This window comes from Lygodium microphyllum, chromosome 3 (assembly GCF_053477565.2).
Source record: "Lygodium microphyllum isolate KBCC chromosome 3, Lygodium_microphyllum_v1.1.10, whole genome shotgun sequence".
In the NCBI taxonomy this organism is placed as follows: Eukaryota; Viridiplantae; Streptophyta; class Polypodiopsida; order Schizaeales; family Lygodiaceae; genus Lygodium; species Lygodium microphyllum.
In genome coordinates this window covers 16,976,911-16,995,551 of record NC_141137.1, presented here as the reverse complement: position 1 = coordinate 16,995,551, position 18,641 = coordinate 16,976,911, and the positions used below count along the sequence as shown (strand labels likewise).

Here is an 18,641-nt window from a genome sequence, read left to right as displayed (position 1 = left end):
AGGACATCATGCTGAAAATGGAAATTTGCAGGAACAGCCAGCAAACAATGACTATTGGGTTAGGAGATCGTCTAGGGCTACTCGAAACCTGGCAGATTTGTTCGTGGTGCAAATAATGTGGTTGATTATGTTATGTGACAGACTGTGGTGAACCGTCTTGCTTCAAGGAAGCAATGGACAGACAGGACATCAAGAAATGGTATAAAGCCATTTTGTCAGAGATGAAATCTCTTGAAAAAATGGCACTTGGGACTTGGTGCAGTTGCCTAAAGGGTAGAAAACCCTTCCATGCAAATGGGTTTACAAGATGAAGGTCACTTCTGGTTCCTCACCAAAGTACAAAGGAAGATTGATTGCAAAGGGATACAAGTAGGAGCACGGAATTGACTTTGATGAGATTTTCTCTCCTGTAGTCAAGATGACTACATTGAGAACCATTTTAGGCTTGGTTGCAGTTGAGGATATGGAGCTCATACAGATGGATGTCAAGACTGCGTTTTTACATGGTGATTTGCATCAAGACATCTATATGCAGTAGCCTGAAGGGTTTGTTAAACAAGGGAAAGAAAAAATGGTATGTAAACTCAAAAGGAGTTTATATGGGTTGAAACAATCACCAAGAGAATGGTATCATAAGTTTGATACATTCATGCAATCCCAAGGCTTTCATAGAAGTCAAGTGGATCAGTGCTTGTACACCAAGAAGGTAGCAGATGGCAGCCTGATTATCTTGGTTTTGTATGTTGATGACATGCTGATTGCTAGCAGGGATACTCATGCCTTGGATTCATTGAAGCAAAGTCTTCATGGCAGCTTTGATATGAAGGATCTTGGTGATGTAAATCACATTCTTGGCATGCGAATACTCAGAGATAAATCGAAAGGCTTACTCTATCTATCTCAGCAGGAGTATATCTCCAAAGTTTTGCAGCGTTGCAATATGGAGGGGGGGCAAACAATTGGGGTTCCATTGCCTCCGTATGTGAAACTTAGTGCGGAGGACAGCTCTACATTTGATGATGAGAAGGCTGAAATGGCCAAGATACCATATGCTTCAGCTGTTGGCAGTTTGATGTATGCTATGGTTGCTACGCGTCCTAACATTGGCTTTGCAGTGGGAGTGGTTAGCAGATACATGGCAAACCCTGGCAAGAAGCATTGGGATGCAGTGAAAGATATTATGAGATACCTCAAAGGCACAAAGAAGTTGTACATCTGCTTTGGAAAGCAGAAGGCATCTGTTGTTGGCTTTATGGATGCAGACTGCTGGTTATGCGAACTGCAGGAAGTCCACTTCTGGGTATGTGTTTACTTTCACAGGAGTAGTAGTCTCTTGGATCTCCAGGCTACAAAAGTGTGTTGCATTGTCTACTACAGAGGCAGAGTATGTGGCTGCCACTGAGGCATGCAAGGAGGCTTTATGGCTTTCATGTCTGGTGGGAGAGCTTACGTGTTGTCCATTGTGATAGTTAGAGTGCGATCATGCTTGCACGGAATCTTGCCTTTCATGCAAAGACAAAGCACATACAGGTGAAGTACCACTTCATTAGAGATGTACTTGATAGCAAGAGCATTGAGCTTGTCAAAGTGCATACAGATGATAATCTTGTAGACCTTCTCACGAAGGGTCTTCCAGCAGAGCGGTTTGCTCATTGCCGATAGATGATGGGAATTGGATAGATATATGTATTTCAGCTTTGTATATACCTAGACTTAGCTGATTCTTTTCTCCTCTTAAGGCACATTGCCTTTAGGTGGGAGGTTGTTGGGAATAAAGGCCTCGTGCCTTTTAAATGTGCTCGGGTGTGAACACACCCTTAGCACTTGTACTTACACATATATATCTATTAAAAACCTAAAGGTACACTCTCGTCATTGTACCTACAAACATGCTCACTCTCTACTCTGCTCTATCTCACTCTCTCTGTCTCTCATTGCATGTAACGACTGTCTGTCTCGATCTCCGTGCCTAACCATTCACTATAGAATGATATCATAAATTTGATACATTTATGCAATCTCAAAGTTTCTATAGAAGTCAAGTAGATAATTGCTTGTACACTAAGAAAGTTGTAGATGGCAGCCTGATTATCTTGGTTTTGTATGTTGATGACATGCTGATTGCTGGCAGGGATATTCATGCCTTGGACTCGCTGAAGCAAAGTCTTCATGGCAGCTTTGACACGAAGGATCTTGGTGATGCAAATCATATTCTTGGCATGTGAATACTCAGAGATAGGTGAAAAGGATTGCTCTATCTATCTCAGTAGGAGTATATCTCCAAAGTTTTGCAGCGTTTCAATATGGAGGGGGGGCAAACAATTGGGGTTCCATTGCCTCCGTATGTGAAACTCAGTGCAGAGGACAGCCCTACATTTGATGATGAGAAGGCTGAAATGGCCAAGATACCATATGCTTCAGCTGTTGGTGGCAGTTTGATGTATGCCATGGTTGTTATACGTCTTGACATTGCCTTTGCAGTGGGAGTGGTTAGCAGATACATGGTAAACCTTGGCAAAAAGCATTGGGAAACAGCGAAAGGTATTATGAGATACCTCAAAGGCACAAAGGAGTTGTGCATTTGCTTTGGAAAGCAGAAGGCATTTGTTGTTGGCTTTACGGATGCAGACTATGTTGGTCATGCAGACTGCAGGAAGTCCACTTTTGGGTATGTGTTTACTTTCACAGGAGGAGTAGTCTCTTGGATATCCAGGCTACAAAAGTGTGTTGCATTGTCTACTACAGAGGTAGAGTATGTGGCTGCCACTGAGGCATGCAAGAAGGCTTTATGGCTTTCACGTTTGGTGGGAGAGCTTGGCATCACAAAGTTACATGTTCTCCATTGTGATAGTCAAAGTGCTATCATGTCAGCATGGAATCATGTCTTTCATGCAAAGATGAAACACATACAGGTGAAGTACCACTTCATTAGAGATGCACTTGACAGCAAGAGCATTGAGCTTGTCAAAGTACATACAGAAGATAATCTTGCAGACCTTCTCACGAAGGGTCTTCCAGTAGAGCAGTTTGCTCATTGCCGATAGATGATGGGAGTTGAATAGATATATGTATTTTAGCTTTGTACATACCTAGACTTAGCTGATTCTTTTCTCCTCTTAAGGCACATTGCCTTTAGGTGGGAGGTTGTTGGGAATAAAGGCCCTCATGTCTTTTGATGTACTCGGGTATGAACACACCCTTAGCACTTGTACTTATACATATATATCTATTTAAAAACCTAAAGAGGTACACTGGTCATTGTACCCACAAATCATGCATACTCTCTACTTTGCTCTCTCTCACTCTCACTCTCTCTCTCTCTCCGCGCGTAACGAACATTGACTGTGTCGATCTTCGTGCCTCCCGGTCACTATACTTGGGCAGCTGAAGGTTTTTCCCTTCTGCTGTATTCGATAATATTTTTGGATTCTTAGAGGCAAATTAAGCTTCACTAGATTGGATGGACCTCTACTACTAAAAAATGATAATTTGTCTCCATGGTTGGATTGGTCTTTGTGAATCTTGAGGATTTTAAAGTGTGTTAATGAGGTATACCATAAAATGGTGGAAGAAAAAAGGGAGTTTAAGAGAGAGAGAGCAATCAAAATTTGGTTATTTAGAGATATTCCTTAAGCGGCTAGATAAATTGCTCCAATTGGGAATCCAAAGACTCCTTATGTCATGATGACACGTATTTTTGAAACCTCACTTAACATGTGGATTAATTTTTAATCACATGGTTAAGTAGATGTTGCACATGTGAGGTGTAAACGGGGTCAGAGTAAATTTACGACCCCGAGACTCGAGAAAATCAAGGGATGTCAAAGGCAAAAGTTGTTGTAAGTTATGCTGCACATGTACTTGGTGGTATCTGGTGCTAGTTGTTGGCTTAGGTGATTCATTTGGCCATAAGTGTTAGTTGTTGGTGATACTAGAGAAGTGGCATTTAATGGTACCTTACACCAATCTGATAGTCAAAGATGGCGCAGAGACACTCGGGAATGGAAGCTGCCTAGCCAATTTAATTATTGGCTAGTTAGATTATTTTTCAAGGCACTGAAATAATTATTAGATTAATTTTTAGTATTTAAAGATTGAAAATTAATATTTAATTATGGATAATGTTGAAAAAACCATTTGGAAAAAGTGCCACTTGTTAAAAATACCCATGCAAGACCAAAAAACATCTTTAGAGGTTGGAGAGAGGCATTTTAGTGTATCCAGCTTGCAAGAGAGAGTGAGGAGATGCTGTTGGTATGATTTGCAGCCATTGGAGGATCTTCTGAGGCAGCCAGGGGTAGGAGAAGACCAATCAATAGCAGGTGACAGCATCTACAGGCTATTGAGACAGGGCAACAGGAGTAAATGAATGATTTTTTTCAGGTCTTTGTATCTACAAGCTGTTGAGACAGGGCAGGAGCAGTAAATGAGAGATTTTCTTCAATTCTTTGCGAAGAAAGTCTAAATTTTCTCTCTCCTCGACATCCTCTCTCATCTACGAGTCTTTCTGACAGATGACTCAGAAGAAGACTATGAAGCCAGAAGAAAACAGTCGGGATGGATGAGCACGAGTTCTGTCTTTCACCTCCCAGCCTTGCCTAGTATATTGCTGGCTAGACCATCGTGATCCGATTGCCAGCCGTCAAACCTTGGTGAGTCCTACTATTCTTGGACTCTCTTCAGTTCTAGGCTCCCCTTAACCCCGTTCGGGCGCCCAAGAGCCCGGACGGTCATCCTCGTGCATGTTCCCCTTGATTTACCTTAATGTCACTTTAATGTCACATTCAATATTTGTGACCTTAATGTCACATTAAATATCACTTTAATGTCACATTAATGTCACATTTCCTTCCCCTTAAGAATCGGTTTCGTCCTCGAAAACGATACTTGGAAGGTCTAACTGTAAATTGGGAAACCTTTTCTTTAAAGTACTTACTTGCTCCCATGTTGAGCTTTCTTCTGAACAATCTTTCCACTTAACCAAACATGCTTGATAAATAGTATTCCTTGTTCATCTATTGCGAACATTTAATATTCTTTCTGGTTCATGTGGATTAGATTGGTCATTTAATAGCTCCTCAATATCATCATTTAGGATTAGATTATCCAAATCACCCAGCTTCTTCCTTAATTTACTTACATGAAAAACTGGATGTATTTTACTACCAGTAGGTAGTTGGAGCTTGTAAGCCAATTCTCCCACCTTTTTAAGTATTATGAAAGGACCACAATACCTTGGTGAAAGCTTTGGACATTGTCCCTTTTTCATAGTTTTAGTTTGTTCAGGCACCTTAAGATAGACCAATTCTCCTTCTTCAAAGGAGATGTCTCTTCGGTGAGGATCTGCATACGCTCTAGCTCAATTTTGAGCCTTTTTAATATTTTCTTGAGCAAATTTTAACATACTATTTATATCCTCCAAAAAGTCTTTGGCTGTCTGAACCTTTTCCTTATGCAGTCCTACTGCAAAAGGAGCTCTGGGCTGAAACCCATACATTAACATAAATGGACTATATCCAGTGGAAGAGTGCTTGGCACTATTATATGCAAACTCTGCTATCAGTAGATACTCTTCCCAATTAGTTTGCCTTTTACTTACATATGCCCTAAGCATATCTTCAAGAATTTGGTTAACCCTTTCAGTTTGCCCATCAGTTTGCGGATGATCCGCCGTACTCATGCTAAGTTTAGTATCCAATTTCCTAAATACCTATCAAATTTTCTATCCCGATCAGAAACTATATTTGCCAGAAGGCCATACAATCGGTATATGTTCTCTACGAACAATCTAGCCAATTCTGGTGTTTTAACATCAGTTGAAGTTGGAATGAACCTAGCCATTTTGGTTAACCTATCCACAATCACCCACACAGAGTCGTGCCCCCTCTGTGTTCTGGATAAGCAACAATAAAGTCCATGGAGATACTCTCCCATTTTCCCGAAGGAATCTCTAGTGGATGGAGAAGTCCTCCCATTTTCAATCTTTCAGCTTTATTAATGTGGCATTTATTACATTTGACCACATAGTCAAGGACGTCCTTATTCATTCCAGGCCAATAGAACTGCCTTTTAATAAGACTATAAGTCTTATTAACTCCTGGATGTCCCGCGCTAGGGGTATCATGACACTCAAAGAGTATCTGACGCCTAATTTCTGTATCTTTCGGGACACATACCCTACCCTTGTAGAGTAAATAACCATTATCAATGGTAAAATTCTTCCACTTGAATCCAGTTTGAGCAACCCCTGATGCTCCATTTCCTTGTTGAACATCCTCAGATATTCCTTCCTCAGTAGAAGCACTTTCATTTGGATCCCCATTTTTTATTGCTTCCCATATGTTGGAATATGCCGGATCAACCTGACATTTCCCTTTTAAAGATTCAAGCAAGTTGGAAGTGAACTGAGTAAAACTCAATTCGTTAATGATGGGCATTCTGCTGAGTGCATCAGCTACTATATTATACTTTCCTTTTCTATATCTTATCTCATAGTCGAACTCTTGGAGGAGTTCGGTCCATCTGGCTTTACGCCCGTGTAAATCCGGTTGATCATTAAGCCACTTAATGCTTTCATGATCCGATAAAATCAAAAGTTTGGCACCGTACAGATAGTGCCTCCATTTCTTCATTGCATGTACTATTGCATATAGCTCCCTCTCATAAACGGAATAATTCTGTTTTGCACGGTCCAATTTCTTGCTTTCAAAAGCAACTGGTCGACCTTCTTGTAATAAGACCGCGCCTATCGCCTTATCACTGGCATCAGCTTCAACCACAAACGGTTTATTGGGATCCACAATTAATAGTACTGGAGTTGTAGCAATAGCTACCTTAAGTTTTTGAAAACTTTCATTTTGGTCAGTTCCCCAATTAAAACTTTTTCCTTTCCCTTTAAGTTGGTCAGTCATTGGAACAGCTATTTTGGCATAATCTCGAATGAATCTGCGATAAAATCCAGATAAACCTAGGAAGATCTGCAGCTCTTCCAGGTTCCTTGGAGATGCCCATTCAATAATTGCCCTTACTTTTTCTGGATCCATGTTGATTCCCTCTTTCGAGATAATATGCCCCAAATATTTGACCTCTTGTGCAAAGAATTCACATTTAGTTTTCTTCGCATAAAGGGAATGTGTTCTTAATAGTTGGAATACTAATTGTAAGTGTTCCAAATGTTATTCTCTTGATTTACTAAAGATCAAGATATCATCCAAGAAGACTACTACAAAATGTCCTAGATAGGGCCGTAAAACACTATTCATTAGCTTCATAAAGGTAGTTGGTGCATTAGTGAGGCCAAAAGGCATCACCAAAAAATCATAATGCCCGTATCTAGTACGAAATGTTGTCTTGGGAACATCTTATGCCTTAATTCTTACTTGGTGATAACCTGATCTTAAATCTATCTTTGTGAAGAATTTTGCCCCTTGCGATTGATCAAAAAGATCTTCCATTCTGGACATAGGAAATTTATTCTTTACCGTTATTTTATTAAGTGCTCTATAGTCAACACAAAGTCGCATAGAACCATCTTTTTTCTTTACCAATAAAATTGGTGAAGCCCAAGGTGAATTACTGGGTTGAATAAACCCTTTATCAAGGTAATCCTTAATTTGTCTTTCAACTTCTTGGTGCTGTGTTTCACTTAACCTATACGGTGGTTTAGAAATAGGGTGTGCATCCTGATTTATGTCAATTGGGTGATTTATCTTTGTGAAGAATTTTGCCCCTTGCAATTGATCAAAAAGATCTTCCATTCTGGACATAGGAAATTTATTCTTCACCGTTATTTTATTAAGTGCTCTATAGTCAACACAAAGTCGCATAGAACCATCTTTTTTCTTTACTAATAAAATTGGTGAAGCCCAAGGTGAATTACGGGTTGAATAAACCCTTTATCAAGGTAATCCTTAATTTGTCTTTCAACTTCTTGGTGCTGTGTTTCACTTAACCTATACGATGGTTTAGAAATAGGGTGTGTATCCTGATTTATGTCAATTGGGTGATTTATATCACCCCTATCTGGTGGAAGGCCACTTGGTAAATCAGAAGGAAACACATCTTTAAAATCATCTAACAAACTACTTAATTCATTATTTACATTCAACTCACAAACATAAGAAAATTGTTGCTTTATATTACAAAAAGTAAAAGTGTTTTGTATAGGAAGAGACCATAACGTGTATACCTCACAAACTTCCTTCTTTATCAGCTTCTGAACTTCAATAGAACACAGCAAAGGATTATCAGATACTTCATGTTCACCTTGAATAACAAAAGTCTTACCATCCCTTTCAAATTCCAGTGTATTATGGTGATAACTACGTTTTAAGGATGGTTCCAATCCCCATAGCCACTCCCTCCCTAGAGCAATATCCGCTCTTTCCATATTCATAATTTGGAAATCAAGTTTATCTTTATATCCTTGAATCTCAATTTTCAAATTGGATACCATTGTATCCCATATTTTATTGTCTTGGCCTTGCATCATACGAACAACATATTGATGCCCACTCTTTTGTTGGGGAAGTTTCAATTTTTTGACAAGTGCATAATTTATAAAATTATGTGTAGCAGAGTCATCAATCATGACTCTAACCCTCTTTCTAGCTATCAATCCATGTACTCTAAGTAAATCATGTGGCCCAAAAGTAGGCTGCCACATAGAAGTTGACATACAACACTTGTGTTGTACATCCATATGCAAGACCTCTAAAGATTTGTACTTTTCATGCCCCTTTAATTCTAAGGTCTGCACTACATGGATTTGTTTTTCTTTTCCCTTATCCTTGTCCTTATCCTTTCCTTTGTCTTCCCCCTTTTTCTTTTGAGGGCCATTCCAAGCAGCATGGTTAGGGGATAGGCAATTGAAACACAACTTTTCTTTTTTGGCCTTATCAAAGTCATCAGGACTTAACTTTGGCCTCACATATGGTTTCTTTTCAAAAGGTTGTTTTTACCCTTAAAAAATGGCATTTTCCTTTTAAATTTGCCCACAAATTTTGAGATTTTCAATTCCTTAGACTTGGGCTCCGTATCAGGTGAGACTAGTGAGTGTACTTGGACGCATACTATCTTCATTGATTAATGCAAATTTAATTGCCTCTTCCAGCGTCTTAGGTGAACTCCTTTTTACTTCCTTTTTACAGGCTTTATCTAGTCCCCTAATGAATCCTCTTGTTTTTTTAAATTCATCTATTCCTTCCAATTTGAGGATTATCTTACGATATTCCTCCAGATATGTCAGCAGGGGTCTTCCCTTTTGTCTGATATAATCCCAATCTTCCCAATTTCTTTCCATTTCATTTTCAGGAAGGAATTCTTTCAAAAAGACGGATTCAAATTGAGCCCAAGTTTCAGGTATTTTATTTGCCTCCTTTAAAGTTCGCCACCACTTATATGCTTTGGGCCCCAAAGTTAAACTAGCCTTCAATGCTTGGAGATGTGGTGGGGTATTTTTGAGTTTATGTAAATCTTCCCATTTTTGGAGGAAATTAAAGATTGTATCTTTATTTCTATCTTTTTTCTCCCCGTGAAACTGAGGGGGTTTCATATCCTTTAAAACTGGATTATCCCTCAACTTATGGTGGGGTTCCTTAGGATCTCGCATAGTCACATCTAAATCTTTCGATGAAGATGGGACATCCGAGGTTTCTATCTTATTTTTATCTCTTTCTAACAATAAAGTTAATTGAGATTTTATTTCAGTGAGTGTTTGGGTTAAAAATTCCATTTGAACCCCCTGAGCTTGTACACGAGCAGTAAGATCATCAAATTGTTCTCGTGTAGCAAAAAATTCTTCCCACTGTTCTTCTTGTATCTCTGGTTCATGGGGATCTACCATAGGGTGGTCCCCAGAACTAGAACCTTCCATTACTCTCTCTTTCCCTTTTTCTGCCATTAATACACTGGAATTGGAAAGCAAAGATAAGAAATTTGCATACAAAGTAAAGTACTTCCCTGGTTTTAATGGCAGGCAGTTGTTGCTGGTTTGTAAATAAACCCGAAGAGTAAGGAACAAATTTTATCGTCTGAACAAAGTCGGTCACACAGGAAATGGAGCTTCTTTGCAAAAACGACTAGTATTCAGCCCCCTTCTTAATAATCACGCAGGCCATCAATGCACCTTTCCTGAACTTGTTCTCTGCTGAGCTTGTACTTGTGATGCAAGTGTAGTCGGGGTTGGTGAGAAAAATTCCAGAGCGTGCAGTCGACTGATCACTCATGAACCAGAAAATAGCTTCAGTTTCACGAAACTGAAGGACCAGCCTGCGGAAAGCTAAACAAGACGTTAGGTCCGTTGATGCGTTTACAGACGGGCTCCAGCCAGAATTCGTCGCGCGATCCAGCATACAGCGTTCGATGTAAAAGGTAGCTTCCCCGCCATAAAATACGTGACGTAGGTAATCGTCACGTCAAATTTTATGTGACGTGTCACCAGGCGCTTTAGACCAACGGCTTCACGGGTCGACGAGGCAAGACCCGTCGACTGAAACCCGTCGACTGAAACGAATAGCGGGACGATTGAAACCCGTCGACTGAAACGAATAGCGGGACGATTGAAACCCGTCGACTGAAACGAATAGCGGGACCCGTTGACTTTGCCTTTTCGTTGAAGAACTTCACAGATCCACACGACTAGACCCATCAGCTCTGATACCAATGATAGATGACTCAGAAGAAGACTATGAAGCCAGAAGAAAACAGTCGGGATGGATGAGCACGAGTTCTGTCTTTCACCTCCCAGCCTTGCCTAGTATATTGCTGGCCAGACCATCGTGATCCGATTGCCAGCCGTCAAACCTTGGTGAGTCCTACTATTCTTGGACTCTCTTCAGTTCTAGGCTCCCCTTAACCCCGTTCGGGCGCCCAAGAGCCCAGACGGTCATCCTCGTGCATGTTCCCCTTGATTTACCTTAATGTCACATTAAATGTCACTTTAATGTCACATTCAATGTTTGTGACCTTAATGTCACATTAAATATCACTTTAATGTCACACTTTCTACAGCCTTGCTCCAAAGATTGTAGCATTGAGATTATCAGAGGCTGAGAAATTTCAGATTTCTGTGTTGTAAACCCTAATATGCAGCAAAAATTAGGGTATAGCAATAACCTTGGGAAGCGTGCCAGAAATTGGAAGCTCCAAGACTTGGATTCAACAAGGCTGAAGTTGTTTTTGGTCAAATTCAAGTGGAGGGACAAGCAAATCAATGAATTTGGGGCATTTTCCATTTCCATTATAGCAGGTGAAGGCAAATTGATTGCCCGAATCAAGGGGCAAATCAGATTGAAGACTTGTTGGTCATTTTGGACAGTAAGCGAAGTTGGAATACCGAAATCCCATTGCACATCAACTTCTTCTTCAATTAAGTTAAATAAATACCAAAAGGGGGGCCAGTTTTGGGGCCAACAAGGTGTCCAATGTCCAAGATTATATGGTAAAGTATGCATCTCAGTTTTGCGAATTTGTTAATTGCTGTAAATAGTGCTTAATCATGTTATTTACCACCCTATTCGAGGAGGAAGGCTGGTTACACCTGACTAGGATAAAGTCTTAGTTTGGGGATCTCGAGGGTCGGCATAGGTGGTCTTCCTTTGGGTGATGTGTTGTGATGTTGTAGGATTTCCCATGGCATATGTGTTTTTTGCAGCACATTTGACGAGACTTCCCATCATCTTTTCATTTCATATCTAGTGGCTTTGCATGTGTGGGTACTAACAGTTTGTGTGGGTACTTTTATGGTGTGAAATTGCAGCTAGAAAAGGGCTTATTTGCTGATGTTGATGCTCCAGGAAGAGACTGGAGCAAAAACAGCAATTGCTGCAGGTTGCTGAAGCTGGAATGGACCATTATGCAGTACTGTTTAGGCCAAAAAAAATTGAATGTGAAACAGTGTGGCAGTAAAATGAGATCTGATTCAAGAGTCTGGGATCTTGAGGTGTCCCTTGCACAATGATGGTCTTTAGAACTGGGGTGCAACAGTATGATGCATTCCAGTTACAAAGCAAGTATGACAATTATCACAATGCAGTTCAGGATCTCCAAGTTTGCGCTGTAGGCACTGATTATAGATAGAGACTTGAGGACAGATTGCACGCAAGTTCAGGACATCTAAGTTGCACCACATGCATCATGCATTGATTATAGATGGAGACTTTAGGACAATTTGATGCAAATACAGCAGCATACTGAGAATGGAGATCGGATGGAGGGCGACAGTGGCCAGCCTCTATGATACTCTTTGGGAGCGTGGTGCAGCATTCCTACAAAAGCAAGTATAGTCGTTTTTTTAATGCATCCAGGACCTCCAACTTGCACCAGTTGCACTAATTATGTTCAGAGACTCGAGGGACAGCTGTCATGGAAGGAGGCAGCATACTTATACCGTTGTTTACACATGGAAATTCATACATAACATCCTCCTGCATCAAACTAATAAAAAAACAAAACTCTCTTGATATAGACCTTGGATAACAGTTTATAATCATCTTGTTTTGACACAAAGATTGTTTAAATATTTGATTTTTTTCAGTATGCATACATTCAACAAAGGCAAATGTTTGCATATATATGCAAATAATGTCTACAAGTTTTGTAATACTCACATGGACATTTTCAACCAACAGATACCCCCTAGGAAAAGTGCTGCTTCATACAGGTATTTCCTCTCAATTTGTCACCTTGTTAGCTATGTTTCCACGTTTCTACTGTTGGAAGTGTATTTATTTCTCTCTTTTATCTTTTACATGCTAGATTTGTGTTAACATTGTGCTTTGTTTTGCAGGGCTGATGAGTGGAACATAAATAAATGGGATTGGGAAGGGACATTAAGAGTTATTAGTAAAGGAGAGGAGTGCACAATCAGACTTGAAGACAAGACCACAGGCATGTGCTATTTACCTGCATGGTGAGGCATTGCTAATGAAAAAAGCATAGGCCAAATTGTTTAGGAAAGAGCTGCATGTATATGTTCAAGACAAGTTTTTATGCAACAAGACTGTTAGATGGACAGCTTAAAGGTCTTTTCAGCTTGGACTTTTGAGTAGTGTTAGTTAGATTTTGTGGAATAACACACTTGGATGCTTATTGTCTTTCTTTGAACATAGGAGAGCTTTATGCACAAGCTCCTGTTCGAGCTGATCAATCACTTCCTATAGAAGGTGTCATTGACAGCAGCAGGTGTGTAATAATGCAGTCGTTCACAGCGCAAAAACATGTTAAAAATGTCAGGAAACACTGTCTGATACATTCCCTGTTTTGTCAGGTTTTTTGTTTTACGCATTGAAGACAATACTGGTACATACACAATTTGAAGTTTTCTGACACATTCTTGTGGGCTAGTGCTTATTTGGATCAGCATATTTATGTTACCAGGTCCACAAGCAAGGCATGCTTTTATTGGCATTGGATTCAGAGAGAGAATGCCAGCTTATGATTTTCAAGCAGCTCTATATGATCATGTCAAGTAAGAGCATATGTATCCGATATATCCAATATATGCTTTTGACCCTTCCTTTCTCTGGAATGAACGGCACAATTCATGTGCTATTAAATGACATTTGTTTTCAAGCATAAGCTGGCCATAGTGAAGGTTTATTGTCTTTTGGGGGGTGGGTATTTAGGGGGATGGTTTTTCAAAGTATATAAGGAGGATGAATCAAAGATGCAGAAATCTCCCTAATGTTTAAGTGCAAGATTTTAGGAGGTAACTACACATGGAGATAATGCATAGTTGCATTCATACCATGTACGGACTAGTTCATTCCATACGGTCCGTACGGTATGGTATGGTATGTATTCATACAAAAAAAACCCTATTTTTGGCCTATGAAGACTAGACCACACAATATGCTTTAACTCCTAAGCCTTATGTTTATTATCATAATTTCAAGTCTCTCTCTCTCTCTCCCGACTTCCAAGATGAGTATGCAATTTCAAGAGCATCCCTCCGCCCGCTCTCTATCTCTCTGTCTGTCTCTCTCTCCCCCCAAACTGCCAAGCCTTTCTCTCTCTCTCACACACACACACACACACAAATGAACAAAGAGCCTCTTGTGAAGAAAACTGCTAGGGTTTGCACTGAGGACACATAGAGTGTACTACCACGACAGAAACACAAAGAGACAGATAGACACAGCGGGCAAAACTCAAACCCTAAACGCAAAACTCAAAACTCAAACACAAACAGAAGAAGGGAGAGAGAGAACATAACTTTGAAGTGAATGTAAGAGTGTACAATGTGCTCAAGGGCAGAGCAATATCGGAGTGTGACGTCCACCGGAGATGGATCCCAAGTTTGTGACCACCAATCGGAGTGTAGGAGTGCTGAATAGTGAATGGCAGTAGGCTGGTCACCAAAACGCAATAGTCTGGAGGTTGGAAACTGGTAAACGCAGCAGTGTACCACTGATCATAGGTTGGAAATTGTGCACAGTTTGCTGTAAACAGCAGGTTGAAATAGTGTCTGATGTGGCTGGCGATGACTGGATGATCAGATTGGAGTAGATGATGATGTCGGCAACAACTGATGTCAGCATGGATGAAGGTGCCAACAACAAGAGCAAACATGGATGGAGTGGTAGCACTCTTGAGGGTTGGACAGCCACGTGGGAGGAGGCTGATGGCTTAAATTTGCACGTGGAGTGAGAAACCTGCACAGACGAAATGGGGCTGAATGGGGGCAGCCTGTCTATTTATAGATGTGGAAGGGCGCTCCAAAAATTAGGGTTTCCACTGAGCTCTCTCGAACCGCTCCCCGTTTTAGGGTTTCCACTGAACTCTCTCGAACCACTCCCTGTTTTAGGGTTTTACTCTAAAAGAGCATTTTTAGTGTGTTTTGGGGCTGTTTAAGAGACTAATCAGCAAAAGTAATGCATATTTTAGCTCAACACCTCTTTGTCCATCCGACCTACACTTTGCTTTGTTGTATGATGTATTACATATACACTCCCATTTGTCTTCTAGTAGCGCGTTGCGCATGTTGTACATGAGGTTTTACCTTGTTACCCTCATGTATTCATCCTATTAACTCAAGTGACATTGCTATTTTAGCTCTAAACATGTGTTCTATTATCTATAATCCAAAATAACCAAGTTTTTGTTTTTTTTTCTTCCGTACTAATATCGTACCGCACCTTATAAAATCATAAGGTACCAATTAGTACTGTATTTTATCGTACGGTACTATATCGTACCTTTCGTACTTGACAACCTTGAGATAATGAAATGAATATGTCTGCTGGTTGAGTGTTTATTTCATGAAATCCAAAAAATTAAAAAAGCATGATTGCTATTTTGAGAAAACTACTTGAGGAAACAAAGCTTTGCTAATCATCGAGGATGTTGAATGATTGTGTGGAAGTTATTGGTCTGCATAGACAGATATTGGTGGTTTCCATATCCTGTTAAGGGTTTGTGGATGTGAGCTACATTCAGATAGCTACTACAGCGAATTTGCTTTTCTGCTTTCATTTATGCTCCTGTTGGTCAGTCTGCTTGAGGATAGATTACAAACATGAGGATCGTTTGATTGTTGCCCATGTTGATGGAATAAGAGAATCTAGAGTGTTTTGATTGTTTGTGATTTCATGCTGATAAGCAAGATGTCACTCCAGACTACTCTGGATGGGAGCAATTTTCCTTGAAGGGGCTTGGCCTTTCCTTGTTAATGTGGTGTTTTGATGTTCCTCAATTGTGGGATGAGTCAGTACTTTTTGTGTCTAGCTTTTGACAGCATTTCCACAGATTAAGATAATAACAATTTTCTTTGTTGTTTCTAATGGTCATTTGCAACATTCACCATATTGAGCTAGTCAAATGAAAGGGCTTAATCTCTCAAATTCTCATGAATCCCTAATCTAACTCCACAAAACCAATTCCAAAAGATTAATATTTTAAGGAAAAAGAAATTGTATTGATGGCTGAAGAAATACCCAAAACATCTCCTATAAAAGACATATCTTGATCATTTCCACTTCATCCTTGATCATTATCCCTCATTGCTAGCTTGGTTCCCAAATCACCATACCGGGGACTTCAATGCCATGTTGCACCTAGTTACCTATACTTCTATTCAATGCCATCTTCCTCTCGACCACCTCATCCAACCACTCATTCATTTGCATTAGCCAAGCATGCGTTTATGGATAAGACTTGTTTCAACGGGTCTAACTTTACTACTTGGTCTAACTTGATGCGGCATGTGTTGGACTCCCAAGGCTTGTGGGAACTTATTCAGGGATTGGAATCCTAGCCTAAACCCCATTGTTTCTCATATGAGGCTGATCGTTACATGGTTCGTGATCGTATTTGTTGTATCAATCTTGACCATGAGCTCCAAGAGTTCAAAATCATTGAGAGGGATGATTCGACTGTCAATTTGGCAAAGTATTGGTGATTGTTCACTGAATTTGCTACAATTGGCTTATCCAAGTCAGTTGATAATCTAGTCACTTTGTTCAAGTTTAAAAAAAGAAAAGAAAAATGTGGCTAGTGATATTACTTAGAAGACATTACAATGTACATGTGCTCAATAGACTAGTTGAAGCTGATACAAAGTCATGCTAGAATCATATATACCTCGCAAGGTGGTTTGGGGGAAACGGGGGATAGAAGCCATGGAGGAGCGTATCACCACTTGGGGTTGCTTGTATGCATTGCAAAGAATAGAGCATGACTACCCTAGGAGGTACGTAAGTAGTATTTGAGATCCACATGAGCTTGAGAGTCACTTGCATTTGATTCCAACGACTGTGGAGGGAGTGGATGATTGAGGTCTAGAGCTTTGCTAAAGTCACATATGTAGGCAGGCAGTCGTTGCCCAGAACCAATTGATAGCGTGCCTTCCAAATGTGCCAAATTGTGAGGCTTCCAATAATTCCCCATACCTTCAAATGCTTTGTTGTTGGCTTTAATACTTGTCAGATGGGTAGTGTCTCTAAGCCAACCACAACATAGCAACTTGACTAGATAAGAAAAATAGTATTATGCATCTTAGCCTCATAGAGTAAGTAGCGGCCATGGCTAATAGCTTGCTAGTTGTAGATAACCCCTCAAGAGACAAAGCCCAGGCTAGGCACCACTTGGTGGAGAATGTGACATACTCCTCTCTGCACCAACAGTGTTGCCTCACAATTCTAGAGGCAATGCTTTGAAGTTTCCAAGCGTTGTAGTGGACAGCACTTGGAGACTCCATCGTGTTGCATTTGAACCAACGCACGCCCAATTTCCAAGCCTCCATGTGGCAGTAGCCATATGAAATAAGACACTCTCCACAACCTCCAACTATCCCACAAGTGTTGCCAAAAGGTTTGTGGAAGGCCTCGGCAATCCTATGTTTTGCCTAGTGCTTGTTGCACGACGGTGCCCAATCCATATCCTCTTGTATCAAGACATACTTGCCAATCCATTCTGTGCAGGTCAAAAGGCCTTGGGGCTTCTTGGCAACCGCAGTGGCCGGCTAAGGCCACTCTCCAAGGTACCAGTCCACTTCATCAAGAGGTCGGCTCTCCTAGATCCATAGGTACTATTCTCGGAACTCACTCTAAGGTACATAGGGGTCGAGGAGCCAAGTCTTTCCTTGCAACTCGATGACACGAATCCTCCTCCACTAGTAGCTCGTCCTCTTGGTCTCTATAGAGGGCTAGCCTTTTGCCAGTCTGGACTATGAATAATACCTCATGGGGGCCACCACCCACTCTACTTGCCACCTGTAATGGGATGCCTATTGGGGAGAATCTAGCTGCCCTTACCTTGCCAGCCAACACAGGCTCCCGAAACCGGGGGGGGGGGGGGGGGGTTTTGGGTTTCCAACTAGTCTTGTGGGATTCCTATGTAACCGTAATCTCCTTGCTTTTGGTCTCAACTCCACATTGGTAGCCAAAATTCAAATGCTTGCTGTAAGATTGCCTAGTTTGTTGGGTGTTTCACTTGCGCCTCACTTACGCCTACGCTCACATCGGAGTGTCAGTGATCAGTAGGACACTGGGGCACTTTTTACTCTCGGTAGGAGAGGTTTTTTTCCCCAGACTTATGGTATTATTTTGTATGTACTTATGACGCACACTTATAGCGGGTACTTACCATGTTCGGGTGTGAACACCCCCCTACAACCCTAAGGTTTAAGGGTTGTACCTTGTACTTTCAGTTTATACTCTTTCAGTCTATTGCATTGGGTGTCATGCTTCACTCTCTATTGTCAATTGGTTTTCTGTGCTGAGCTTCGATCCTGTCCTCCCTCACATTTGGTATCAGAGCATTGGCTCTATTCAGTTGAGGCTTAGTTCTGCTCAGCCTCTGGGAGCTTCTGGCTCTTTCAGCATGACCTGCAATAGCTTGACGAGTGCCCCAACAGTCTTCAGTTGCCTACGTTTGTGGCAAATACAGCCCCTCAGCCATTCACTCCAGCCTTCTGCACTCGCTCGCCAATCTCCAAACGCCCCTGTGGTGTTATGACACTTCTGCCTATTGTGTTGCCTGCCTGTACCACCTAACGCCTGGAGGAAGTCGCCGCCTGCCCTGCAGCGTGTTGCTTGCCTGTACCACCTGACTCTTGGAGGAAGTCGCCCTCTCCCTTGCAGCGCGTCGCCTGCCTAGCGCCCTTCCTGCTAGCGCCACCAGCTCCAGCTTGTCGCTCGACA

At 41.1% G+C, this 18,641-nt stretch overlaps 1 protein-coding gene across 1 annotated transcript in view; it reads left to right on the top strand.

Annotated features, from left to right (window-relative positions):
• The window catches only part of LOC148038095 (Adaptin ear-binding coat-associated protein 1 NECAP-1), a 76,272-nt gene that overhangs the window by 20,970 nt on the left and 36,661 nt on the right, over positions 1–18,641 (top strand). The window contains exons 2-6 of the mRNA XM_087668864.1: positions 12,630–12,661; positions 12,788–12,888; positions 13,110–13,182; positions 13,268–13,299; positions 13,378–13,468. Of these exons, the coding sequence (XP_087524990.1) occupies positions 12,630–12,661; positions 12,788–12,888; positions 13,110–13,182; positions 13,268–13,299; positions 13,378–13,468 (329 nt within the window). The remainder of the gene's footprint in view (positions 1–12,629; positions 12,662–12,787; positions 12,889–13,109; positions 13,183–13,267; positions 13,300–13,377; positions 13,469–18,641) is intronic.